Source organism: Mesitornis unicolor, unplaced genomic scaffold, assembly GCF_000695765.1.
Source record: "Mesitornis unicolor isolate BGI_N332 unplaced genomic scaffold, ASM69576v1 scaffold48371, whole genome shotgun sequence".
In the NCBI taxonomy this organism is placed as follows: domain Eukaryota; kingdom Metazoa; phylum Chordata; class Aves; order Mesitornithiformes; family Mesitornithidae; genus Mesitornis; species Mesitornis unicolor.
Window position 1 is genome coordinate 2,785 of NW_010162708.1, and position 27,916 is coordinate 30,700.

The 27,916-nt window shown below is 44.2% G+C and overlaps 1 protein-coding gene across 1 annotated transcript; it reads right to left on the reverse strand.

Annotated features, from left to right (window-relative positions):
• On the reverse strand, positions 1-27,916 carry XPNPEP1 (X-prolyl aminopeptidase (aminopeptidase P) 1, soluble). The gene is made up of 19 exons (XM_010193707.1): positions 27,790-27,916; positions 22,067-22,130; positions 20,227-20,331; positions 19,813-19,905; positions 18,771-18,914; positions 18,283-18,378; positions 15,985-16,066; positions 14,833-15,043; positions 11,240-11,329; positions 9,844-9,894; positions 8,641-8,699; positions 7,886-7,963; positions 7,278-7,349; positions 5,442-5,502; positions 4,576-4,645; positions 3,192-3,365; positions 2,234-2,310; positions 1,449-1,547; positions 1-421 (listed from the first exon to the last, which is right to left on the reverse strand). The coding sequence occupies exons 1-19, from the start codon at positions 27,904-27,906 to the stop codon at positions 293-295; spliced, it is 1,872 nt and encodes a 623-aa protein (XP_010192009.1). The 5' UTR covers positions 27,907-27,916; the 3' UTR covers positions 1-292.

Below are 27,916 nucleotides of genomic sequence, written 5' to 3' on the forward strand. Positions count from 1 at the left end.
ACCATTATTTCAGGAAGAACCCTGTTTCAAAGGCAACATGCTTATTTATTTCATTTGCTTCATATTCTCAATCTCTCCCCCCCAGAAAAAAAAAATTGTTCCGACAGTAACCCTCCTTACCCCCACGTTACCCACACGTGGTGGGGGGAAAGAAACACTACATTAAATCTCTCTGCTGACTTCCAGTGGTTCATTGAAGAATGTTCTCCCACTGGTGTCAAGGGCCGAAAAGGCGCAGATTATCATGACACTGAGTGGTCCTGATGTTCACACACCAAAGACGACCGTGGTGCTACTGAACTCTGATGAGAGGCTCCGTCTCCCGGATGAGCCACTGAAGAGCTTCGTGCCGGCCTTGCCTCTCCAGTTCTGCTCCAATTACTTCCCTGCACTTCTGATGGTAGTCATTCACCCAGTTACACTAGAGAAATGGAGGAGTATGGCATTTAGCATAAACACAGAAGAGTTGGTGCCCTTACAAGTTATGTATAGCCAAAGACATTTGTAGGCCCTTGTCAGCTGTTAGACTGGGATGGGATCCTGTCCCAAAGAGACAGACCTCTAACACTGGAAGTGACTTGTAAATTTGAGGACTGTAGGAACTGAAGCAATTTAGATGAGCCAAAGCTCAGTTCAGCTGACAAGTATTTAAATTCTCTGAAAATCATCACCTCCAGCAAGTCAGTACAGCTACTTTGGTGCAGTCTAGTAAATAGCTTTGCAAATTTTAACTGAACAATGCAGTCCTGCAACACAAGTTGCTCTATTGATCTGAACAGGTAATCTCACAGATCTTGGTACTCTTCACAGTCCTCTTCAGAAAAAGGAAATGCAAACAGGATTATCATTCAGAAAAGGAGGATGGGTTGAGGCAAAATAAAGAGTATGGTAGAAAACAAGGACAACGCACACCGCAGTGAAGGTAGTGGGAGGCCTAAACAGAAAGTTTAGAGTATGAAGCTATTCAGAAAATAAATGCTGCTGGGCAGGAATCACTGATGTCTGCTCAGAATCCAGATGTACTGCAGAATGTGGTGTGGCTGAATGGGATTGGTCACAAGCAGATACTGACAACAACACGGGACAGTCATTAGTATAAGTCTCTGGGGAGACAGCATGACAGTCTCACAGAAGAAAATTAAGCCAGGAGCAGCAAAAGAGAAGAGATGGTAGTGGCAAATATCATATCAAGGGAACTACCAAAACAACATCATCAGAGGAGCTTCACTGCCTTCATCACAAAATAATTTAGATTGGAAGGATCTCAGGAGAGCTCATCTAGTCCACTCTCATACTCAAAGCTGAACCAAGTTTAAAATTATGTCAGATTGCTCAGAATTGCTTTCTGGATCTAGGAAATGGAAGAGAGGTCAGTGGTTCTTGTAAGCAGAACAGAACAAACTGGTTCTAGCACAAAAAAGACAGTGCAGACCCACTGCTTCACTTACCTCTTTTTGTGTCAGCAAATTAACATCAATCATTTTCGTCTGGATTGGAACCAGGGTTAAGGGTTCAAAAGTCAGGCTCCCCCTGTTTTTGAAATTGTACTGCAGCAGAAAGGCAAATGGGTTTGTAAATTCTTAGAAACAGCTCTATCCAGATCACACTCCTCAGTTCATGTCATCACTACAGAACAACCCATGTAACATTCAGATGAGAGGGTAGCAACTTAAAATAACATTTTTATTATAACTCAAGAAATGAATCAATATAAACTCTAGTTCTCTTTCAATGGTCACTTTTTAAAGGCTATGTCCCAGGTCACTATTGTACAGGACTCAGCTTGATGACTATACAGCCATTTTCAGTTTGGCATTTCTAAAAGCATAACCCAGCCAGACCAGCAATTGTAATGTCAAAGTCTGTCTACAACTTTGTTTCTACTGCCACTAAGGACTGACTCTCTTTCAGAGAAAATCCCGTCTTGAGAAGATCAACCAACTCCACAGCAATGACTTCAAGGGGCTGAATAAAGATGCTTCTGGTCTTTGACATCCAGACAGAAAATAGTTTAAAACAACTCTCACATGCACTCTGCAGAAGCAAAACTGTCTTCTGTGGCCCCATTAGCAAGGGAAACTTGGAATCAGTCTTCCCCAAAGTAGGGTTTTGGAGACCAAGATTCTTGAGTAGGATTCAGCTCTCTGCGGTATGATCCCACCTCAAGTTCCAGTACTTTAAGTTTTAAAACCAGTGAGTCAGGGAGAAAGGTGCATCTCAGCAGGTCACTCACCTTGGTTTCAGCAGGGATCACAAGGACAACGTTTTCTATTCGGATCCCAAAAGACCCATCTTCATAATACCCAGGCTCTGCAGAAACAGACAGTAATTAACTAAGCCACACAGCTGCACTGTGTGCAAATACTTATTCCCTATGGCCAAACTTCCTCTCCAGGGCTTTAGTCCACTGAAGTCACTAAGCAATCTTGACATCAGGCATCCACAGAGGCAAACAAATTTCTGACTCTACTTAATCCGCATAGAAGCCCCAAGCAAAGCGAGAGCAAAAGTTCCCAAAGAGACGAGAAACAAGACAGACAGCCCTTGAGCTCAGAGAGTCTCTTTGCAAGTCAAGACAGAATAGAGTACATGTGTTCCAAATACCAGAAACTCTGAAAATATTAATATCTTTATGAAAGGCAGGTGGGTAACCCCTTCCCCAAAAACTTATTTTAGAGAGTGCTCCCCTGACTCCCTGAGAGGACTTTGCAGTTTGAAGGAATGTAAGTCTCAGCAAACTCTAAGCAGGCTGTTAATTTACTACTAGAAGAAAGAATAAGGCATGTAAAGATTTAACAGCTGCCTGAAATAGCCCACAGCAAAGACAAGATTAGCTCCCAAAATCTTGGTGTCCAATTTGTACTGTAGCCAGTTCTTCCATGGCAGAATGGGAGGCAGCATGCCAAAGCTGGGCTGGTCAGCAGCTCAGCTCTGCTGAAATCTGCATTGCAGAGAGCAGGAAGCAGGCCTGCAGGACCTGACTGCAAAGACGTTTTATGGAGGGTGAAAGAGCTAAAATCAGAGGGTCTTTATCTATAAAGCCTAAATGACAAATAAAATTAACTGAGGAAGCAGGATTAGAGCTTATGATTCCACCTTTCCTTTATACCAGAATCAGATTTATTCCCTCTGCATCTTAAAACACTTGGTCCCTCCCCCAGTAACCAGAGAGAATCACCAACACTAAATACCATCTGAGACAATCATGCCAGCCTCCAAGGGCTCATCTGCAAAGGTTTTGTAGCTAATGCCGCAAGGACCTTCATGAACATTTAGGAAAGAGCCAACTCCATGTCCTGTCCCATGTAGGTAATCCAAACCACAGTCCCACAAGGCAGAGCGGGCAAAGGAATCTAGGAGGTGACCTGCAGGCCAAGGGAAGAGACAGACACGGACAGAGAATTTGATCAAGTCAGGCTCCCTCAGAAATACTGATAATCACACTGAAGGCTCAAACCTGGAAAACATGCCAAAAAAATCCCACCCAACCAAAAAAAACAAAACAGAACACAAAAAAACAAACCACCACCACCCCTCAAAAAAGCTCCCCACAAACCAAAGAGAGTAAGTCATTGGCCTGTTAGAAGTTACAAGGCAGATCTGGCAAGTCTGACATTCAAGCCCTTTCTCAACTAAACAGCCACTCTCTCTCTCTCCTGTTACACAGATCTTCAGAAGATGGTCTGTAACAAAAACATTGCACGGATGCTTGCTCCATTGGGGTTTTCAGGAAATAATTCAGTGGTTAAATGTCTCACAGAGAATTCAGTACCTTTCTTAAAGGTAGCTGTACTAAGTGAACTCAAAGTCAAAGACCTGCTAATTGTATTTGGTGAAGTAATCAGCCAGACTTCTTGCCTGCATGACCAGTCATTTTAGGTTGTTTCAGCCAGAATGCAGAGGATTTCTGTTGCCTGTATGTGAACACCAAACCCATATGTTCAAGTTCAGACACCCTCCAATTTCAGTTGGGGTTTATCATACCACTACACAGCTGCTTCTTCTCACCTACCCAAGAATGCAAACTGGAGAAAACTCTAAAAAGAGGCATCTCTGTGTAAGGTGTCTGATCAGGGAGAAAACAGCTTTGCAACAAATTCACCAGGGGTGAATGGATGTCACAGCTTCTCCTGCACAAAAGCAAAACAGCTCCTTTGTGTGTCATCTTCCCATGCTGCTCACTGATAAAAGAGATTCCACATTAACTGGAAGAGAATTAGCCAGCCCTTTTGAAGCTGGAAACTGACCTTTCACTTTGACAGGGCCATGAGTAAAGCATAAAGACAACCTCCAAGCACAAAAAGGCTACACATGTGTTAGAGTGCCATTGACTGATGAAGTCATTATGACCCTCGAACCAGAGCGCTTTGAACACCCTTCAGACTTTCCCCCACAGAATTTTCAGCACTAGTTGATGCCCAGAGAGAAGGCATCAGTAATCCAGACTCCAAAATGTTGGGATGGAAACAGACACAGACAGTTACATCAACATCTGCCTGACGCATCTGGACCTGTCAACCATAACATTGCTTTCTGACCACTTAATGGTCAAATCACTCCAACTCAGCAACCCACCTTTGGTTCCATTTGGGAAGATGGCTGCACTCACAGCTATATGTCCCTTCAGGACATAAGTGAAGCACTCCTGTCAAAGAAATGTGTGCCATAAGTAAACAGGGAGAGGCAAAACCTTGTCTTCCCCAGGAACAGAAAGACTGCATCTTGTAGCAAATTGCAGAAAGACTTGCTCATGGTCTCCTATGGCTGGCAATGCGAAAGAAAACCATGAGCAGAGCTTAAATTATACTGAAGATCTTTCTCCACTAATTATGGAGAGTGTGTCACAAACTCAGACTGCAGGTTTAGCAGCAGGATTCACCTGACTGATTTTCTTTGTGGCTGTAGTTTTACTTCCTCAGCATACCCTACAGCATATTTTCATCATTGAGTGAACTATAATGATGAAAATAGTTTTAATTAAAGAAGCAATTTAAAATAAACAAAATTACATTGTGAATTTCCAACACAGGCCTTCTCAGATAAGTTGAGACTCATTATGGTACACTAGACACAAACCACTACTGCAGCTTTGCATGAGACACTGAGGTTTGCATTAAATTAAGCCCCCCTAAATCCCATGTTGGACAAGCCGGTAATGTTTATCCTCAGCCCACTGATTTTATTATTTCTTAGAGGAGACATGTAACTTTGAGAGGTGTGCATTTTGAGATAGAAAAGTATCATTCCCTAAATAATTTAGTTTATATTTAGGAAGTCTGACAGCCTCCTTTTCAGTCTCGATCAAAATGCTGTCACATATTATTAATAAAATGATACTTGATAGAGCAGTTTGTCTACAGCAACAAGGCACATTACTAACTTGTTTAAGTATCTCTAATAATAAGGGTCAGATCACAAGCCACACCAAGATACCAATTTACCTTTTCATAGGCTGATGGTGTGCCAAAATGCATCGTCCTGGTCACATCTGTTGTACCATCTCTTTCGGAGGCAAAGAAAGATGCAGAAAGCAAAGGGATGGGGGAAAAGAAAGATCAAAGTGAGAATGCACAGAAACACTGCAGCAAACCAAACTCATAATTGGGTAGAGTCATTTGCTCTGTGCTACATTAGACTGTTGATGGAACAGTTCCTAATCCCAAAAACTCCTGAACGCACATGTCCCAGATGTAGCAATAATGTTTTACAATTCAAAATGTTATCCTTCATCCATAAGCACCCCAAAGCTCTTTGCAAATCAGAATCTAAACTGCTCATGAAAATTATGCTAATTTGACATTTAGCAACTGGTACCTACCCATTGAGAACAGAACAGAGAAGGTCAAATTTATTCTATTTGTATGGAAGATAATTCATTAGCATCTTAAAAATATATTCTTATGCACAAATGACAGCTACCAGCTCAGGAAAGGGAAGTGTAAGGGTGTATAGTGTCCCTTTCATCCTCAGGATGTCTTGTGTTAAGATTTCTAGAAGTCATCCAGCATTTAGATAGGGGTTAGTCTGAGACATCAGAAACTGGCTCTAAGTTCCTTCTACAAATATCATTTTGAGCCTGCTGTCAAAAACACAGAGGCTCTTGAAATAATGAGTTCCCTTTGAAACACTCACTCCTGACGCTATGCTTTTCCCCAGCATACACAGGCCATGGTCACAAAGAACTCACGGTTTAACTTCTCAGCAGGGACAAGCAGAGCACCCCTGCCATAATTCTGGGGTGAGTGCCGTTGATGTTCAGCTTACATTGTATTCAAAGGGTTGCTTTTCATTGTGGCACTAAGGAAATCGTTAATTAGGCCATCAGAGGAGAGAAAAAAAGATCTCCTTGCAAAAATATTATCAAAGGATGTCTGTGCGGTTCTTTTTCAAAGCTCTTCCTGACTGAGATAACAAAAAGGCATAGCTCTAAAGACAAGGCTCATCTCAAAGAAGCAGTCAGGTCTGTCCTGCATCCTTCTGAACAAGCCACTTCTAATCTATTTACACTGGTTAAAAACATCACTTCTTTCATTTTCCATAGAGTCAGAGCTCCACAGTAAACAGCTGCAGAGACTGAGGCCACTGAATGGCACCATCAAAACAGCACTGAGCAAAGTCAACAGTCATGATGCCTTCCCAGAAACACATCTGAGACCCAAGTGGCCACTGGGATGAGAAACCCAGCCTCTGAGTCTCTGGAAAGCCAGAGCACACCACAGGGCAGTGCTGTCCTGCCCCTTTGCCCCACCTTGTTCTGAACTCAACATTAGTCAAATCTCCCCACATCCCAGAAGGGCAGGTGCCTCACTAAGCTGTGCAGGCTGCTGTGTAGGCAGCCCAAGGCTAAACAAGGGCAGTCAGGCCTGCTCCTTGTTCCCTGCAGCTCTAACATCAACATGCCAGGTAAGGAGACCTGCAACACACAGAAACCACCAGCCAGAGCACAGCTACCACCACACTCGTAAAGGAACTTAGATGGGAATTGCACTTCTGGATCTCGTCCCCTAGACCACACAAGGCTCGTCAGCAGCCCTAGTCTGCTGTCCTGAGCCTGGTTCCTGTCACAGATCAGTCCACCCACTGACTGATAATGCACTTGGGCATCCTCAGAATCCCACAGACTCCCTCCAGAGGGGATACAACAAACAGGCTCTCTGTGAAATGGCACCGCACTCAAAACTACACATTGCCATGACTGTCACAGCAACTGTGAGCTGACTCTGCAGGTGGTCACTGGGAGCAGAAAACAGCAGCTCAGCACCATTCATTCTACTCACTTGTACTGTGCTCCTGAGTCCAGGAGGTAGACCTCGTTGACAGACAGCGTTCTGTTGGTCTCAGGAACTGGCCTGTTCAATTAAACACAAAGTTTTTTGTTCCACAGTTTGAAGGTCTCCAGCCCACGTCTGCAGTTCAGAAACCATATTAAGTGAAAGCTTAGATGTGTCGGCTCTGATTTCTTGTGGCAGTGATGGAAATCCCATACATGCTGAGCCAGGGATCATACTAAGGAGTATATTTGTCCACAGTAAATAGCACTACAGTACAGAGAATAGCTTTGTTTCTTCCAGCAAAGCCCTCAGCATCTGTTCCTGGACGTATTCCAGAACAGTTTGCACTTCCTACTTGTCCTTCCCAGACTTCTACCCCCAAAATAGCCCTTTTCTATGGCCCCTGAGCAGATCAACATCATAATACATGCATGCTGCCAGCAGGGAGAGATCTTTATTTAGTAAGTGTGGAAGCTCTGGTGGAATAAAGGAAGATGGCAATCGATAGTGACTACATCTCCCTGAAGTACTCTGTTGTGACACCACAAAGCAGCTCGCAGCTCATTCCAGCTATGTTTGCTGAAGAATGAAAGGAGAAGCTGTGTTTCTCTTACTTGTAGTGAATGATGGCTCCATTTGGACCTGTGCTTGATATGGTAGCAAAACTCAATTCAACGAAGTCTTTCTGTTGGCTGAAAGAAAAGATTGTGGTCACTACAGCACATGCATGAGGAGCATACAAGGTCCCTGGGGCACCTGGAGTGCCCCATTCTTAATTCCGCATCACCTCAGCCTTCTCTGTAGCCTTGAAAGCCATCTGAGCAACCAAGTCTGGGTAGAAGAATTGTACAGATCCAAGTCCTATTCTCCCAACCATCTAGAAACCTGCTTTCCATCTTCACTATTTCCTTACAAGCAGAAAACTTTGACACCCAGGGAAGAGATGTCCTGAACAATTTCTTGTTACTTATTTACTCAAAAACATTTTTAGAGGTCTTGCTGATGTACACATGGGAGTATCTCTCAATACAAATGGTCCTCATTCTCCATCAAAAGAGGAGGAAATCTAACTCTTAGAACTCCTCTGTGGTAAGAAACCAACTATCTTGTATTTAAGTATCCTAACCTGTGGCACTCCTCATTGCTAGCTCAAAAGGAAAGCAGATAAGATCCAGTGGGCTGGGGCTTATGCTTCCCACGAGACCCAATTCTTCCCCAACTCTTCTAAGTGTTCAAAGAAAGCCTGTAGTAATGGTTTGTCCTCAGGTAAAATATATCTGCAAGTGACCTGGATTTCTAAAGAATAAAATAAAAACAAAGGATAAAAATGCCACCCAGAAAATATCCTTACAAGGGATTTACTTTTTACCTGCGAAACTCCTCTGCTTTGTCTGCAGCAATTATTTCTGTTACTGTTCCCTTTGGAACCTAGTGGACAAAGATGTAGGCAGAATTAGTACACAAGCAAAGAAAATGCTGCGTGCTTAAACACTGGGCCTCATCTGTGCATTGTGAAACCAAATCTTGAAGTGGCCTCTTTCCAGGTTTTCTGTCCTCATTCCTCGGTAATGACAAACACAAACTTAGCAATATTGTGCAGGGCATGTGAGAAGCAGGAAGCAGAGACAGTCACAGCAGGACTGCTGAACCCTAACTAGGGAGCAGTTAGTGCAGTACTAACTTCACAGAAATATGTACATAGAAAACATCACCCAAAACAACATCTCTTCACAGAGAGGTTACACTAAGCTTAAACAGTTCTCTCCAACTGCCCATAGTATTAGCAGAATTTTTATGCTGTTAAATCAGAAATTGAAGCAGTTGCAGAAAAAGCAAAGGACACTAAATTTTACTTTGGGCATTTGGTAAGTTAAAACTTGTGATGCAGCTTCCCCAGAACTGGACAACAGGCAAAGGGGGGCAGGAGCTAGGTTTCATAATACCCGAGGCAGACTTGACATACTCAGACATGCAAAAAGGCATCTTGTGGAAGTCACCAAGCAGTCTCCATAGTTAAAGCCAATGGACTTAGACATGCAATAGCACAGAAGCAGCACAGCTTAGTAAGTTGCTGTGTAACACCTGGCACTCTGCACCTTCACTGTGTACTTCTAACCCAGAGAAAACTCAAGTAATTTCTCTTTATACCATTTTCACTACACATGGGCATGACTGCACCCCTCCACTCATAAATGCCAAACCTGTCCATTCTGCCAGACAACAGTGATGATCATGAGAATAATTACAAAGTATGCCACCAAACCGGATATTATTTCATGTTTTACACTACAAAATCAGTAAAAGACAGTAATAACACTGTATTAAGCCTATTCAGGTCACTTCATACCAGCTCTGGCTTTGGTTCGTGTAAAACAAATGGGAGTATACTTTCAAAAAAATTCATTCAGCCTTGGATGTAAGCATGATTGAAATCCTCCCCAAAAACCAGATAAAACCCCAACTGTTTCCCCACTTTTAGCAAAGGCTATATAAAGACTATTAAAAAGTTTATGCTAATGAAGAATTTTACATAGCAATGAAATCTCCAAGTTTAAAAAAATTAATACACTACCTCTTTCTCCAGCCAGTTAAAGAGCTCACACAGGGCAACAGCATCTTTAATCTATGTTAAAAGAGGCACAAGAAAAGAGAACTGAGGAAAAAAAGATATTTACCAAGCCTCAATATAAACAGTTTTTGATGCAAAAGAATTCAACCTGAAAGTTTCAGAAACACAAACTAAGAGATGACCTAAGAGGTCTTCCCAGGTTCTGCATCCTGTAATTAAAACAAGCACTGGAAATGTATCTGGACAATTAAATAAACGTTAATAACGGTTTGCTGCCGGGAAGTATCTTACTGTGAAGATTTACCAAGTACTCAGCAAACAGTGGCTCTACCCCACACATGACTTTCAAGTCTCCTTTGCTACAACAACATTCTTGTATTGAATGATTGAGTTGAACTGAATTGATTGAGATCATAGAAGGTAACCACACAACACATCTGGAGATGCAACAGAGGAACATGCCCTTCGGGCACATGGGCACCACAGAGTCTGTCACACAACTTCTGGCTTCCCTCTTGCCTGATGACCCCCAGTTCTTTTCCTTTTTTTCTACATGCTTGAGGCACGCAGGGGCAAGAAGCAGGAGGTAAGTGTATAGGAGCAAGGCACAATTTTGTCCTCAGGTAGCAGCTGACATAGTGTCTCTGCTCAGTACAAGCATTTTTGCTTCCCCCTAACTAACAGGGAAAGAAAAGCACTGAAATATAAAGTATCAGTTCCCAAGAAGCTAGTAGGAAATATGGGACAAGTCCAGATTGACAGCTGCGCATTAACTGGCACATTTCTGCTGTAATGAAAACTGCTGCTTGAAAACTAACAGGAGATAAAAAAAGACAAAACTTCAGCCCCACCTTGAACCTGTTTCACAAGCAGCTTATTTGCTTGAAAATATGAAGCTTCCTGGGAAATCAGCCTCATTTCCCGAGTGTCATGATAACGACACAAAAACAGAGTGCTCTGAGGACACTGGCTGCTTCTGAACATCTTGGCCTGTGTTATGCACCATGTGTGAAAAATTTCTCCATGTTCTTTAGGCTGTGTTTATCCAAGCGATAACAATTTGAAGATTCCACTGAGAATGACAACAAAACTCACAAAGGGGAAAGAGCATCTCTTTGAGGCCCCATACTCTAAATAACACTTCTCAAGTCTGCACGGTCTTCCAACAGAGCAAGGTTGGTTCCTCACCATTACAAATGTTGTTCTTCACTCCAAGAGAATGCTGAACAAGGAAAAAAAATGCTTCAACAGCAGTAGATGTCTGACAGAAAACCATTTTTTTTCTACCATCCAAATTCTTATTTGCTTTTCAATCCAAAACACTAGAACTGAAAGGAAAATGTAATTTCTTTCACAAACCTCTTGCTATGTGCAAGGAGGCTCTCAAGGCTTCACTTACATGTGCTCGTCTCATGCCTTCTGTTTCCGATGCATTCTTCACAGCTTTTGCAATGCAGATGGGGGTATACGGGGTGAGGTATCGGTAAGCCTGCAGCAGAAGGACAGGGATTACTTGTGGATTAGTCAGACTACATAATCCTACAGGTTTAATAACTCAGCCTGGCCACAATTTGTACTTTGGCAGTCTCAACCTTCAGCGCTGTGAGATACTGGTTGCCAGTAGTCAGCCAAGTGCACTGGAGAGTAAAGAGGAGTAAACAGAAGAACAGCCACAAGGAAATCCAAGGACCTAAAGGGCAAATAGCTTGTCACAAAGCAGAGTGAAGTTTTGGATATCCTAAATATCCATATATATCAATGTCTGAGAGATGATTTTCCTGTTGGTGAGGTACACTAAAGGTCCAGAGACAGCCAATGAGAAACACCAATCCCAGGGACTAAGGTGGAACTCAGGCTGTGGAAACAGACCTAGAAAGTCACCTTGCCTTGTTAACTGACTGTCATCGTCAAGTAGCAGGGAGCAAAGGGTACCCAGTCCAGGTACTGAGCACTGGAGCTGAATCCAATGGGCCCTCTGTCTCCTCCAGCACTGAGGAGCAACTTCTAATGATCAACAGCTCTGACAAATACATCAAAGTACCAAGAAACATGAAAGGGCTTTGCAAAGAGGAGCTTTGCACACTGTCCACTTCTGAAAGGAGCTTACATCAGAGGTTTGAGACAAAGTTTTCCTGTGTCTGGACTGGTGGCCCTGCATTAAGAACTGGTAACTGATCCCTTACCACTGTGCACTTCCCCAGACATTAGCTGAAGTGCTGGGCTGGTTCTGAGCATGTCTTCAGAAATTCACCAACTGAGGTGACTTACCCAAGCCTCATCACACCTGGCATCAGAAGAAGGAATAAAACCAAAGTCTTTTGCCCCACAGTTCTCTGCTCTACTCATAACGTATCAGGAGATGGGATGAGCACCTACACAAGCACAGTCCAAGCAACATGCTGTTTTCCTATTCTCAGTGCACCAGCATACAAATAAACACCACTCTAATGGGAAAGGCCTGGTATAACCTCAGCAAAGACCAATTTCACACAAATCCTACAGACTTACAGCTTCCAAACTCTTAAAAATAGCAAGACAATTACACAACATTACATAGAAACTGAAATACTGAAGAAGCCACAAGAAAGTCAGGAAAGTCCTTTTATCAGAGTCAGGACAAAAACTCAATGGTCAGATTCTTAGAGTGGCTTGCCTTTTACACATACTGGTAGGTTCTACTCATCTTCTGTGAAAAGTGCAGCTGTAGGCAAATCTGTAAAGGGTTTGCAGATCTGCCTTTAATAATGGGCTGGATTTTGGCCAATGTCAATATTTGGCTTTGATGCAGACAGACAGTAGGTGGACTCTCATCACTGGGGTTCCTCAAAGCACTCCAGGCCAGTTGCTCAGCTGGTGTAACATGGTGTAGAGCTGGAGAAAAACATCCAGTATGAGGAAGTGGGAAACTCTGGCTCTTTCAGTGACTCTCTAAGTGGTTTTTAATCAAGACATTTCAGTCATTCCTCTCCTGCTTCCTATTACACAGAGCTCCTTGAGGCAGGGACTCTCCCATTGCGTACAGAGGGCATGTAGCACTGTAATGACTCAGTATCAGTCAAAAAGGGGTACATAATGTCACCACAACTCATTACATTCCTTAATCTAGGTCAGACCTGCTGTACTTCTCCATCTGGGTGCTCTGCATAAATCACCTACAGCAACTTACCCAAACTAGGGTTAGTCCATTGAGTCCAACTAGAACAAGGGGTATTCTACTCTGAAGTCAAAAGAGCAATGACAATTTACCCTGAATGCTCCATAGACTCTATGCTTTCTGCTATCCTAAATGAAAGAAAGTGAGCAAAATGTTGGTCTTCTGTACCAAGAGGCCATTTGCACCTAAAAATGGATTGATGGTGTCAGATTTAACCCAGGGCAGAGGCAAAAACTGTCTATCTTGCTCATGTACAAGTCTTGTTGCTTTTAAAGCAAAAAAAAAAAAAAATTAAAAAACCCACACACAAGGCAAACTGCACATCTTCTTCAGGTCAGTCAAAGGCACAGAAAGCCACATCCCACATTAAAGGGATACGCTGAAAGCAACAAAACATTCCAGATCTGTGGGGTTTTACCACCTGTCCTGATGCACCAAGTGCAATGAAGCTATTAAGGCATATAACCGAATGTCATCACTCAAGAAAAATAATGCATGGTCTCTGCTACTTTAGCCATAAGAGCTGGAGATCTTAAGCAGAGATTTCTGCTGGTATCAAACTGTGGCAGCCTGGGGATACACAGACCCTGCTCTTGGGATTTTGTCTTTTGGAAGACACAAAGCTAAAGCAACTCTTAAAATTCTCATATATAGAAAAAGCCTTGAGACTCCATGAGTTAGCTCTGTTGGCATGGGTATGGCTGTATCATACGCACACCTGCAGCACAATCACGCAGCACATGAAACAGAAGGAGATATCTATCTGCCTGTCTGGTGGAGGCAAAAACCTGGTGGTGGGTGAATGCAGACTTGGAGCCAAATATTTTCTTACAATTTAGTTCTTCCTTCAGTGACCCCTTCATTTGAACCCTGCAATTCTCAGGTGGGAAGCCTGGACTGTTTAGTAACCCAGCATAAACACAGATTCTGTTCAGTGGGTCTGGTCTTCCAAGACAACATCTGGAAAATACCCACTGGTCCCTGACTCCCAGCCACACATACTCGCAGTATCTGTTAGGTACTAGATACTGTAAACAGGATGGTAGAGAACAGGATTTCTAGCGTACAAGAGACGTACACAAGATGCATGAACCAGTTTATTTGTCCATAGTTGCTGCTGTGTCCTTCCCTGACCATCTAAGCTATTGGAATATTGGGTGGACTGCAGAACTCCCACACAGCCAAGTTCAAGTACAAAGGTAAGACATAGCAAGTACAGCTGTACAGAAATTATTCTGATGCTCCACTGTCCCTCAGCAGATGCACACGCTGCATGGACAACCAGTGCCTGCAGGTTATCTGTGTACTCACAAGGTTCCCTGCTGCAACAACTCTGTCCTTCCTGTCTTTAGTACAGGACATCACATATTGCCTGATATCCTCAAGCCACTGACATAAATAAGAACCATCTTCAGACACTCGGATCAAACCCAATGCCCTCTCCTGAAAGTCCTGCTCAACCTTCCTGTTTAAGTTTCTGCCAGCTTCCAGCTCTTACTGCTGGTCCACATAAGGCTGATGCTCCCACCATGGGCAGAATGACCCGAGTTCACCCTGCTCCGTCTCTCCCTCCCTTCTCCCACTGTACTTGTCTTATCTTAAGCTGACAATTCTTCGGGTAAATCAGCTTAGCATGCTGGAAGGGCAGCTCCAGCGAGAGCAACCCCAGGATTAACAACCCCTCGATACCTCAGCACGGCTGGATCCCTTCCGCACAAGCTGCAGCCTGCATCGTGCTTTGCAGAGAGGGAGCTGAAGCCAGCTGCCCTCATTAACACCATTCCTGAACACGATGAGCAGAAAGGAGAAAAGTATTTTCCCTTGCGAGGGCCACTAACCTTGGGAATGGCCTCAGTCAGGGCATAGCTGGCTTTGTCACTGAGCCACACTTTATCCTTGGGTGAAAGGCTTGCACCAACAGCCTGCAGCTCTGACAGGATAGATTCGTAGGGCATCACTTGGATTTTAAACTCAGGCTCCAGGGTGGAGTCGAGCTGTAAGTGCTCCCTCACAGCTGGGTCCATCATCCGGTCACCATCAATGAAGAGCCTGAGAAACAAATTGGAAGAGCAGATAGATGGGACCACATCTGACAGTGGTTGGAGTAAAGAAGGGAAGGACAAACCATTCTGGTGACATTTTGGGGAGAAAGGAGTTCGTTAATTGTGTGCTATACTTTGTCCTATATTGTTTTAACCACTGGCCTTCATATAGCTTAAATTCTGCTTTGAACTTAAAACGTACCACCCTGCTGAGAGTAAAGGAGCTGACAGCAATTTTGTTTGTATGATACATTCATTACTTATCACTGCACTTCAAGCAGGAGAGAGTAAAAGAGGCAAATAATGGCCATTCTCTAACTATTAAAGGCAGTATCTGGAAATGGAAAAGCTACTGTTATAAGTACCACATTGTTCTCGCTTTCACTGAAGTGGAAAGTTCGGCTCAACTTTCACATACAACCTGTACTCACCCAACCAGCTTTTACCTCAGATGCATCTAGCTAGTAGCTTGGAGACGCCTCTAGAAGACTTGTGCTTGCTGAGGCTCATGATATGTGGCAGTCACAGGAAAGAAGCCTTCTGTCATAAGCCAGCCCTGAAACTTTTCTACACAGTCCCTCCAGTTTTTAAGTGACTCATCAATATCATTAAAGTTTTCCAATGTCCAGGCCAGTGTTGGCCCTTACCCACATTTCACCCAGGGCTTCAAGGGCCCTCTGCATTATCTCAGGGTGACAGAGAGGTCAGCCATCATGCCCAAGGTCACCCACTAAGTCAGTCAGGGTGCCGAGAAGCACAGCAGAGCTCTTGGCTGCCTCTCTAGCTCTGAGATCTGGGGAGGAGACTAACTAACGTTGAAGACAAAAGTGCTCAGAAAGGACATTAAAGTGCCCAAGCGTAGGCATTTTGAAAAGACAAATGCTTTGTTAGAACAGCTCTCCCACAGAAAAATGCATCCTGGGGGACAGAAGAGGGGAATACAAGCACCTGATTGTGTTCATTCCTATGACAGCGTATGCAAAAAACACAGGATTGTACTCAACATCAGAGCCTCGGAGGTTGAAAAGCCCTGGAAAATAAGAATGCCAAGAATCACCATCCTGTTTCAATCTTTTGCAACATTAGAGAAAGCCAAAAATAATCTCAGCAAAACACAGTCAAGCAATATCTTGAGTCAGACAGCTCCCACCCAGCTGTCCCCACGTCCTGCTGCTTCTCTGTTAATCCTACGTTTTTGCCAGGAGATGGCACCAGAACTGCAGTTTAAACACTCCCATCGGGAAAGGAAATTGGGGTTTAACTTCTAAAGGAGGCCTGACTTGGAAAAAAGCAGGTACAGACAAAAAAGACAAGGAGGCATGTAAAAAGAAAAGTAAGTTGGCCCTTCAGGGTCTGTGCAATGCAATAGAAGCTCACTTCTCAACAAGCCAGAAGACTTCAAAGTTACAAGTTATCATTTCATTCCAATCCTTCTTCTGATAATTGACAGGAGACACAACAGGCAAGACTAAAATACTCCAAAAAGGCCTCTGATTTGGTTGCCTCCAACATCTCAGATTCAGACTACATAGTGTCAGATTTTTTTCACAAAGACTTCAGCCCACACAACTCAAGGCAAAGTCAAGAGAGGAAGTTGATGTTCAGCATCTCCAAACTTCAGATTTTAGGGTCAAATAAAAACCCCAGGGTATTCAATTAGCTGAAATGAGTTACTCAAGGCAATAAGGCCAGCCAGCAGGACAGCTGGGAAAAGAACGAACATGTCCTAAATCACAGCCCTGCACTGTATTCATCGAAGTGTGCAAATTTTGCCACAAAAGTAAAAATAGAGTTCGGTTCTCTCCAGGGAAGGAGTAGGTCACTTGTAAGCAGGAAAGAGCCACAAAGAACCCTTTACTGCATGGGTTACAAACTTCCTTGCTCAGCTGACTCTCAGTGCAGTAAGGAGGTAACAGCCTCTGTGGTTCTCTTTCTGTCCCCTGAAACTTGTCTGGAGTTTAATACAGTGAACTGATTTAGATTAAATTAAGGACAACTCCTTCCCCTTCCCCCTTTAGGGTAGGAAATCAACCAGGGACCCAGATAAGCTTCTCTCATGACCGCTTCTGGTCCATCTTAAAACCCTTGATTCATAACCAAGCTTGGCTTTGCTGGAGTCATTTAATCTGAAACCACCTCAGGGCACCAATTTATCATTAATTTAATTGGAGATGCGCCTGAAAAGGTGAGACACAATCTCTGCTCATGCAGGCCTCCCCAGGGAGGAGTCACATTCACCACTCTCAGAAGTACTTCTTTCAGGAAACAAGCTCTTTGCTCAGTGTCCCAGATCCAGGGGAGCCCACAGACCACAGCAAGCTGGCTTCACCCAGCACCAGAGACGCTGTGCTGGTAGTGCTGGAGCTAGGAACATGCCACCTTCGTTTCTGCCTTTTCAGATCAGACACAGGACGCAGGCATTACCAGCACTCACACCCTGCCAGCACTATGTTCCCGCTGCACCAGTCTGCACACTGGTGATTTCTGCACAAAGGATAAGACAGCACTAGTAGTAACAGTACTGGGCAAACCACTGCTGTTTCTGGCCATTCTCCCTTCCTGCACACTGGGCTGGGAGCCAGGGTGTGGAGCCCTAGTCATCCTGGGGCCTCAAACACGGAGGAGACTCTCTAGTGGGAACCTGGTTGAAATGATCTAGAAATACAAGTTAAGCCCTGACTTACACGTTTAACCAAAGCATTTGTCAAACACTGGAGAGGTAGAGACTGACTGAAAAAGTCACGACCATTAGGAAGATTACTGTGAATGCTGCGTACCCCACCCTTGCCTTATGTATACAAAGCCACATGTTGCATTGCTTTGTTTATAGCCCAGCCTCCATAGCTGAAAAGAGTTTCCATCTACCCATAGGGTGAGGCAGCATCAGGATATTTTACAGCCAGAAAATCTCACAGATCTTTTCCTCCCCACTTCAAACTGCCTCAGGCTTTATATACAACCTTCTTTTCCCTTTGCCTGGGCTGTTTTTCAAAGGTGGTGACTTGCTGCACTTCCTGGATCAAAAATGTACTCAGGAGCTGTACTGGTGTAAAAAGGCACTGTGTAGAAATACAGCCTCGCTGTTTGTGACCTGTTACCGCCACTGAACTTGATACAAGTTAATCAATGTCTAACAAACACATTGGCTGTCATGAGTGCCTCCCATCCTGGTAGGGTTCTTCTTTCCAAGGAAGAAAGGTCGTTTATTTTGTAGGAAGAACTGAGAAGAGAGGTGCAAAGGCTTACATGCTACTTCATCCAAGGCCGTTACCACAAACCACGGGACTTTCCTCTCAGCCATTTTTGAACGGAGGGCTACAATTTTGTCTCTCCAGCTGACCCCTGCAAAACACAACATGAAAAGCTACAGTCGCCAACTTTATTGGGGATGATGATGTAAACACAAACCAATGCACTGGATTTTGGAGGTACCCAAAACACACTGTGTTTGGCTTGTGCTCCTCTCTCCTTTTTAATAATCAATATGAACTACCTCAAACAAGCTGCCCTCCAGACATCCATGGATTTGTCTTGAACTTATCTAGCCTCGAGCAAATGGTTAATTGAAGTTTTGAGGATAAAGGGATCATTAAATGAGGTCCAATCACCTTGACCTATTCACAGTGGATTACACTGCACTGCAGTACTGTTTTTCTCACTACTTTGTAAGAAGAAAGCAAAGGGGGATAGGGCAGTAGAAACAGTCCCTGTCTATTGAGAGTTAAGTTTCTCACCTGTGTAACTCAGGTCAAGTGTGATGAGAGGCTTGCAGGGGCGCTGAGGGCAGTCTGTCCAGATTGTATCAATCAGGTTTTCTTTGACAGGCACAAGGTCGTGTCCAGCACTTCTCAAGGCTTTGGACATTCTCTTCCATTGGTCTGCCAAAGGGAAAAAGAGTTAAGAGTGATGGCTTTAAAGAACACACACTGGTTGAACAACAGCCCAACCCACTGGTTGAACAACAATTCACAGGTAGCAAACTCAAGCATCTGAGTCTCCTCCTTTCCTTCCACCCTCTCCCTTCTTCCCATTCCCTTAAAACAACAAAGCAAGACCTATTGCAGTTACAGTTCCACAAACACAGCGCTACAGTACCTCTCAGCCCTGGAGCGTTATGGTTAACCTGAAGAAGTGCTCCACAAGGGTGTCCTCTACCCCAGTGTAAAACCATGCTAAGCTAGATGAGATGGGCTTCCACACAGACAGGACAGTGATCCTTAGCCCACTTGACTCAAAGAAGTGTCTCCCCTTGCCTCCAGCAACCTTTGGATTGGGCCGCATGTTCTGAAGCACGAGTAGATGAAGACTCGTTTATCTAATATAAATGGTACCTCTCCAGGAATGTGCTTCCTACAGGGAGAACTGCAGAGATGCCAACACCATCGAGCAGAAGTAGCAAGCAGCATGAGTTTTGCCCGAGTGTTCTGGCTCACATGCTGGTCAAGGCACTCAGCAACTTTGTACTGAAGTGCCTGGTATAACTCACAGCATAGACAAAAGGAAGTGGATCAGGATCCTGCTTTTCAGGTAAGGTCACTGCAAACCCAGAGAGTAGTTCCCATCCTTTGTGTTTTGGAGTCAATGCACTGCTGTGGAGCTCTCGTGATACATGCCTAAAACCAAAATCCAACCTGTTTTGCGTAACAGTTTAACCCATCACCCTATTTGTGCTGAAACATGGTTAGCTACATACAATCACACAACAGCTTAGCCAGAAAAGCAGAAAAGCAAAATCCAGTTGCCAAACACAGAGTTATAAAATAAAGTAAAACCAACCAGCCGGGATAATGAAAGGGTCCACTCCCACCTTTGAGCCTTCTGGGAGAACACTCACTAGCCAATCCTCCTGAGTCGGTGTATCTTTCAGACCTCCATGGATTTAAAAAAACAAACAAACAAACAAACAAAAGTTCAAAGAAGGAGTCATACTGAAGTGTACACAATCCACACTACCCAAAAAAGTCCAAGCTAACCCATCAGATATATCTAATAATGAATGTCTAGACCCATGGGCAAGAAGAGTATCCTCACAGGATACTCAAGCAGGAGCAGCAGTGTATCCAAGATGTCCCTAAACCCCTCCATGATGGAGTACCCGTACAGCACAAGCTGTAACATGTGCAAAGTGACCAAATAGCCTGTTTCTGTTCCCTGTTTATCCGTGGGGCAGCATCCCAGCCTCCTGCATACCCATTTTCATAAGTGTCCAGTTGTTATCCATTTGATGTGCAGCTTGCAGGAAGTAGCGTCCATCTGTCCACATGGCTGCATGCTGTTCAGTTACTATGGCAGTACCTAGGCAGGAAGGCAGAAAGATGTGGCGATTTAGAGGTGAGTGGCCACAATGCAGAGACACAGACAGCAGGGGGAGTGTTTGAAATGCACCCCAATTGCACAAAAGGCAGCTCTGCTCACTGTTCAAAGGTTAGTCTAGTTTCAGTGGAGACATTCACTGTTTCCCTTGGACTACAACCTTGCAAATCCTATCAGAGACAGTACGGACAAGGATGCGGCTTAATCAACTGCCTTATATGAATTCAACTTAAGAATATCTCACCAGTAGAACTGGCTAGATGGAGCTTTCCAAATCTGCTGTGACAGAGACTGTGATCTCCACTCGGTTGTTGTCACAATAACACACTGTACATCCCCAGACTCCATCCTGTCTTCTCATGGAGAGGAAGCCTGGGCTCTGGTCATCCACAAGAAACAGCTGTTACTAGGCTAGCGGACATGGGTATCACTCCCAGCTGTCAGCTGCACCCCTTTCCCAAATGTTACAGCTCTAGCAGAGATGGCTGAACAGGAAATATGAACATAAACTTCTGCTTTTCAGTGTCAGTCCCATTCCACTGACTCTAGATGGAGAGATGCAAGCAGACAGCTGAGGGGCAGTGACATCTCAGCAAGGTACCCTACCTGCCTTGTCCTCAGCAATTCAAAACAAACAAAACCCAAAAAACAAAAAACCAACAACAAAACAAACAAACAAACGAATGAAAACAAAGCACAAACAGAAGACTTTTGAGTCTCTGCATCTTGACCATAATCTCTGTTACCAGAAACTGAAGCCCAGATTAGCAGTTTCCAAGTATGAATTCATTGTCTTCTACCAAACTACCCCAACACAAACTCCACTTTAATCTGCTTCAGCCTGAAAAGATGAAGCAAGAAACCCAAGGTAAGCCCCTGTGCGAAACCTCACTGATTAGGTGAGCGCTAGGCTGGGAACACAGAACTTCAAAGTATATAACAAGGGCCCAAAATAGAGAGGAAGGTTATGAAGAGGCCATGCAGAAGGCGTGAGACTAATGTAGGATTCATGTTACCCATTAACAACAGCCCAGGATTTATCACTTTCCACATAAGGTCCCAGAGCAGTTCATAGGAACTGATGAATGCATCTCCCAAACACATAGGTAGCAGTATTTACTAAACCAACCTATAATTAGCAGGGGGAAAAGACCTCAACAGACTGAAGTGACTTTCCAGCAATCATACAGCAGAGTAAGTTGCAGAACTTTGGGTACAGCTGGGGTAAAAACTAGGTCTCTTGAAACATAGACCTATCCCACAGGCAAGAAAACATCCTGTCTTGGCAAGATAAGCAAACTTTTCCCCAGCACTCAGTTTCCAAATGCAGTGTTTCTGGTCCTGGCTCTTTTTAAACAGAAATTCCACCTACTATTCACCCAGCCCAAACGGGCAATATGAAAATCTGTTCATACTGGCTGCACATCAAAAGAAATGACCACAGGTTACAAGCATCACATTAAAGAGTTAACAGGATTTTACTTTACGAGAGGTTCATTCAGGGGTCAAACATTTTCTGAAAACTTGTTATTGCACTGGTATTACATAATTCCAGCGGGTAGCCAAGACAAAATTCTGCAGATGCTGAAATGGGAAGAAAACAGTCCAAACAAGCAGATAGGTTTCCTTTTCCATCCTGCCTCTATGCCATGAGTGAGACTATTTCTTCACAGAGGAATTATGAACAATAGCAAGAACCCAAGTTCTGGAAAGGTACCTGCAGAGCCATCAAATCCAGAGATGAACGCCCGTCTGCAGTCACAGGGTGCAATGTACTCACTCTAGAAAACAAAAGAGGCAGCAATTATTTATAGCAGCAGAGGGGAAAAAAAAGTCAGCTGATAACAAATACTTTGATAAGCTTTTTTCCTAAAGAACACCCCAGAGAGAACGAAATTAGTTAAAAAATCCCAGGCTATACTCCACCGGAACATTTAATCATCTTGTCATTATATTGTATTTATGTCCAACTGAGATTGTTTTTTTTAAAAGCTGCAGCACTTTTCTCCCACAGATGTCTGTAAACAGTGAAGTGCTTCAGAGTTTGCAGATGTTTATTTCACACTCAGCCTCCCCTTCGGGCAACAAACAAATGCTGCCTTTGAAGCTGCAATGTGAAAGGAAGAGAAACCAGAAGCTCCCCTTGATCTTGGAGACCAGAGTAATCAGCACATAAAATCTGTAAAAGTTCACTATCTCCAGTGAAGTCCCCTCATTGGCATTTATAAGAATTCCTTTACGAGTTTCTTTTCCACAACAGGGACATTGAAAGAAAATCATCAAGGTGGTAAAACTGTAAAAACTTTAACCTTTAGGACCTTTCATATTTAGATGTTGACTCACTCACTTATTCCTTGCCTGCTTTAAACCTGACTACACCAGAAACCACCAGACCATGGTTTGGTGGGTGACAAGGAATCAAAGACTGCTCAAAGTAGTGCATCCTCATCCCAAACCCATCACAACCTGTGTTTGTGGATACACCTGTTGGCAGCATCACAAAAGAGCCTGAGAATCCACAGATACCCGACATCCACAGGAGCAGCCAAAACTAAAAGAACAACCGTACCTTGAAATGGCACACACACCATTTTTATGGGATCCCATTCTGGCAAGTTCGAAGGTCAGAAGTGCTGTGCAGGCCCAATAATTAACTAGCACAACTCAGCAAATCAGCTTAATCCAGGCTGACAGCACTGATGTTTGAGCTGCAAAACCCCTGGATTTATACCTTACAAATGGTTTGAAACCAAAGCCTGTTCCTCTGCCCACAAAGTTTCTCTGCCCCTAGCTGTGCTGTGGCAAAAGAAGCACTTTAGGGACTGAGCTGAGAAATCACAGTCTGATTCTCAGGTGGGTTTAGTTACTATTGTGATAGATACTGCATTTCCTTGTCTCTGGCCAGGGCTATTTTTAAAATCACCTGATTTTTAGAAAACACTCTCTTCAAATATGTTACTTTTCACTGTTCTAAAGAAGGCAGAGGGTTCAAAGCATAGAAGTGAGAAGCACATATTGCAAGGACCTGGAACCAACTATTAATTTTTACTCCAAATCACTCCATGGTCAAAACCCCTCTCCTGTCCTGGGAGTTGCCCTGAGCAGCAGCTACCAACCATTCACCACTAATGTTTTCAAACTGAGCCTTGGAACAGCGACACCCATGGTCCAAAAGAGGGCCTGGTTGAGTAGCTTTTGCTTCTGACTGCCAGGGAAGATCCCTGGGATATGCCCCCAAGAAATCTTCTATTTTATCCATCCACTAATGAAAGTTGGTAGAAATGGGTCAGGTATTGAGGTGACGGGTGCCCTCATCTCTGAGTCAGTGGAGTTCCCTGTGCCTTTTCCTGTCCAGCCCCACAGACCCCATAGGGCTGTGAAACACACTCAGCAGCTGTAGGAAGGAGAGCGACCAGGATACCTGCCTTGGGAAGTGACGACTGCCCTCTGCACACCTCTAGCTGATAGGATGGATCCGCCTCAGCCCACCACAGTACCACTAACCCCTTTTAAAATAATGACAGAGACATCAGCAAGTAAGAAAGGACAAAGTCATTCTGGGAACAGAATCAAGCACCCATTTTCCCAGGTGCCTGTCTCACTGCATCTGGACAGAACATGAAGGCAGAGCAACACTAGACCTGAGGAGAATTCCCCATTTCAACATTTCCTAACAACTACTCAGCCTGTTGACTGCTAGGACCCAACCCCCCTACATTTCTCATCTCAAACCTGGGACACCACCTCGTGAGGTCCAACACCTGAAGGGGATGCTGGAAATTTTCCATTGGGACGGTATCACTAAGTACATCTCAAATCAGACCCATTATTTCTCTTTCCTTTCTCTTGACCAATGCAACAGAGACTACAGGCTGTTTTGCTTGTGCAGACAATCTCACATTCATGGGAAGGGTTAACACTGAGCTAGCTGCATTAACAGCACAGAATAGTGAAATGGATTAAAGTATTTTTAAAAATAAAATCATTTACAAGGAAAAAAAAAGAAGTCTAACAGGTTTAGGTCCAGTAAAAGCTCACCTAAACTAACAAAGACCTTGACCGAATGGGAAATACCTCTCGCTGTCCCATTCACAGACAAATCCAGGGAACATTCTAAGACTACAATGAGGCAGATGGGCTTCAAAAGCATCTGTGAGGGATCTGGAGGGGAAGACGGTTCATTCATCTGTCATTCTGAATTCCTGCACACCCACCTGTTCTGTTCCATGCACCAACCCCCACTGTGCAAAGATGAGCCCATATTTTGCACCAGCTAAAATTACAAGGGGAGCATCTGCGTACGCCACACAAAGTACAGGTCACAGCACGGTCAGAACAAGGTATTTCCCCGGAGCTTGTCTTGCAGCTACAATGGCCTTCAACCTGACCTCCTCAGGCATATTACATCTGCTTTCCACCACACCTGTCAGTCCTTGACATGCACAAAAAACTAGGGGTTGCATCACAGAAACCCTCAGCTAAATCAGGAAGAACCCAAAAAAAATCAGTGGTGATTATTCCCAGAGCCTGCATAGGCAGGCCACCAACATGTTAAAGCTTATTCTATCCTAATGTCAACCAAGATCAGCAATGAAAAGTGCAACTCACTGCCCTTAGAGCTACACTGATGCCATTAAAGAACAAACACCGCTGTGTACTTGGAGGGAGGTCAGTATTCACTGCCAAAAACCTGACTGCATTGGTAAGATTTGGAACAGGTCAGTGCAACCTGTGCACAAGCCGCTTCTTGCTTTATAACTCCACCGATTCCTCAGTTGAGAGCAAGTGTATGTCAGAGGAGTCAGCCCTGAGCAGAAGACAGCATCTCTGCCAACCCAAACATGGGGCCCTGAGCTGGACAGGTGCTTCCTTGATGTGGAAGATCAGCTAGATCTGACCAAATTTGTTTTCACTGAGTCAAGGCCTGGGGGTGGAAGCCAGCTCCGGTTAAGCTGTGACTGGCTCCAAACCCAAGCTCTAATCCAAACATCATTCCCTCTCATTAAGAAGAAAGCTCCTCCAATCTCTGAATATTCCCATATGGGTAAACTCCAGACACAATGTAAACTGGGTGACTCAACATAAAAATCGATCCTGCATTTACCACTGCAACATCCTAAAAGCTCAGACAAGCACTTCTAACCAAACCACAAAGGACTTGGGTGCCCCATTCCCAAAAGAATGGCATTTCAACCCTTCATGATCCTTTGACACCTCCAGCCACAACATCCACCCAACACTCAAGAAAGGAAGCAAGGCTCTTCGCATGGACTTCAGCCCACTTTTGGCTAGGACTGCCCTCCTTTCTCACCAGCCTTTGGACTATCCAGGCCCTCAAGGAAACAGACAGTTTTTTCTGACTTCTAAACAAGTTTCAAAAATCAAGGTAGCCAACAATCAAGGCTGGCTGCAAGAGCCACAGATCCAAGGTATTAGCAGTCTTGGTAAGCGAGAGTCAGACAGCTGTGTTTGAGAAGCTCTCCAAGTCTTTCAGCTCCTTACCCAAGTAAGCATAGAAAGCAAAGGATACAACTTGTGGCAAGCCTCCTGGCAGTATTATAACTTAACCCTTCTAGCCTTGGCAGGAAAACCAATATTAAAAGCATGACAGAACTCAGAGCTCAAACATTCTCAGTGCTACTAAGAAAAATTAGTCAGCAAGTTGCAGCATCAGAGTGTATCAGCATCAGTTCAATCCAAGGGGTCCTCTGCAACCTAGAAGGGAATAAAGGTTCCCCCAGTCTAAACCCTGTGTCAACACTGCAGGAGGAAAAGCCCTCTTTGCGGGTAAGTTCTCTGATGTGGATCCCAAGACAGCCTCAGGAACAGCTGAGAGAGGCAAGGACAGCAAGGAGTAGCTTGGTCTGTGGGGAAGAAACGGCTCAAGCCACCAAAAGGTTGGGTATCATTAAACCATAGTCTTCTGCATCATGAAGAGAGCCGCCTAAGAGCAAAATCTGACTGCAGGGCTGCAAAGTTACTATTTATGTACAGGAAACAAACTCTTGCTTGGAACGTGGGGAGGCTGCAAATCTCAGCTCATCACAATTTACCTGGAATGAGTAAGTCTGTTCTGGGACCAAGAGGTTTCTGCCAATGCCTAAAATTGCACCAATTCCCAAACCTCAGAGACAAAACCCTGCACTAGCTAGTCATGAGGCACGAGGATCAGCAGCTTTTAGTAATCATTTCCATTCAGATAGATTTGCTCTGCAGAGAAACCTGACCAACTTGCCTGGCAGGAAATAGCAACATGGAGTTCTCTGCCTAACTGCACTCTGTCAAGGAAAAGAGAGCAACAGAAAAACCCAGAAGTCCTGAGGGTCACATTCTTCAACTCACATGACAGCATTTAACGTCTAGTGAAATGAAACCAAAGTTATATATGGACAGAGGCAGCTTGAGGCAGGAATGCAGCAGACAATAGCAGCTGCAGAAAACGCCTTCCCTCTACCTGCCCAAGTTTGGATCTCCCTAAGAGGAAACATGATGCTGCATATACGGTCCCAGGGCACAGGCAAGTCTGGACCCAGCCTACCTCAGTGCCAAGTGAAGTGCAAAGGTTCGGATTCAGTTGCATTTTGCTCTTGTGCACCCTGAGGTAAAAGAGAGCTTTGGGTATGAGCCAGGAAAACTTCAGGTCTTTTGTTTCCTGAAAATGGCTGAGGAGGGAAAAACCCTTGGCAGTTATTAGGTCTCCTAACAGAGCAGACAGAAGAGTGAAACTAGCATGTGAGCAGGTAGGGAAGATAAAAAGCAGTTCAGGAATTTAAAATGAATGTCACAAACTACAAAAATCTTAACGTGGAAGCAGCACACAACACAGTTACCACCACAGGTTGCCACCCTGGGCTCAGACTTCTCTCCTGTCTAGTGCATAGAACAAGCTGATGGAGAGCAGCATGGAAAGGGAAGTGACGGCGTGGCCTGTTCCTTCCCTGCCTCTCCAAAGGCTCCTCTGTATCAGATCTCAAGAGCTTCAGCATAAGGCAGCAAATTCCAGCAAGAACTGGATCCAGCAAACGGAAAGCTCTGCAGCTAATCCTTTACCACCCTGCTTAAGAGTATGTGTTGATCAGGAGGTGCTAATGGAGAAACTAACGCCCAGATAATGCATTTTCCTCTCTCAGTAAATCCATTCTTCCCCACAGCCAGGATAGAGACAGCAAGCTCTGTTTTTTGCAGTGTGAGCTCCCTGGAGATAATCTGATGAGAAATTGCTGGTGGAACATCCACGATGATTTGTAGCAAGAATATAAAAACCTCAGCCTCCCGAGTAGACTCCAGAAACCTTTTCCAACATGATGTTTCTCAGGTTACCCAGGCTTTTATGCTAGAACCATTAAAGTGAGTGAACAGAGGATGATTTTAGTTATCCCAGGCTTGTATTTTTTGCAGGAAAGGAAAGTCCAATCATTTCCATAATTCATCCATGCATACCTGGTGGGCATCTCCAGAGGGCACTATGTAGGCTTGGACTGGCTCCTGGACATACTTGGGACTCTTCATCACCTGACGCAGTTGCTTCAGCAGCTCTGTTGTAATTTTTGGACTCATCTTCCTACCT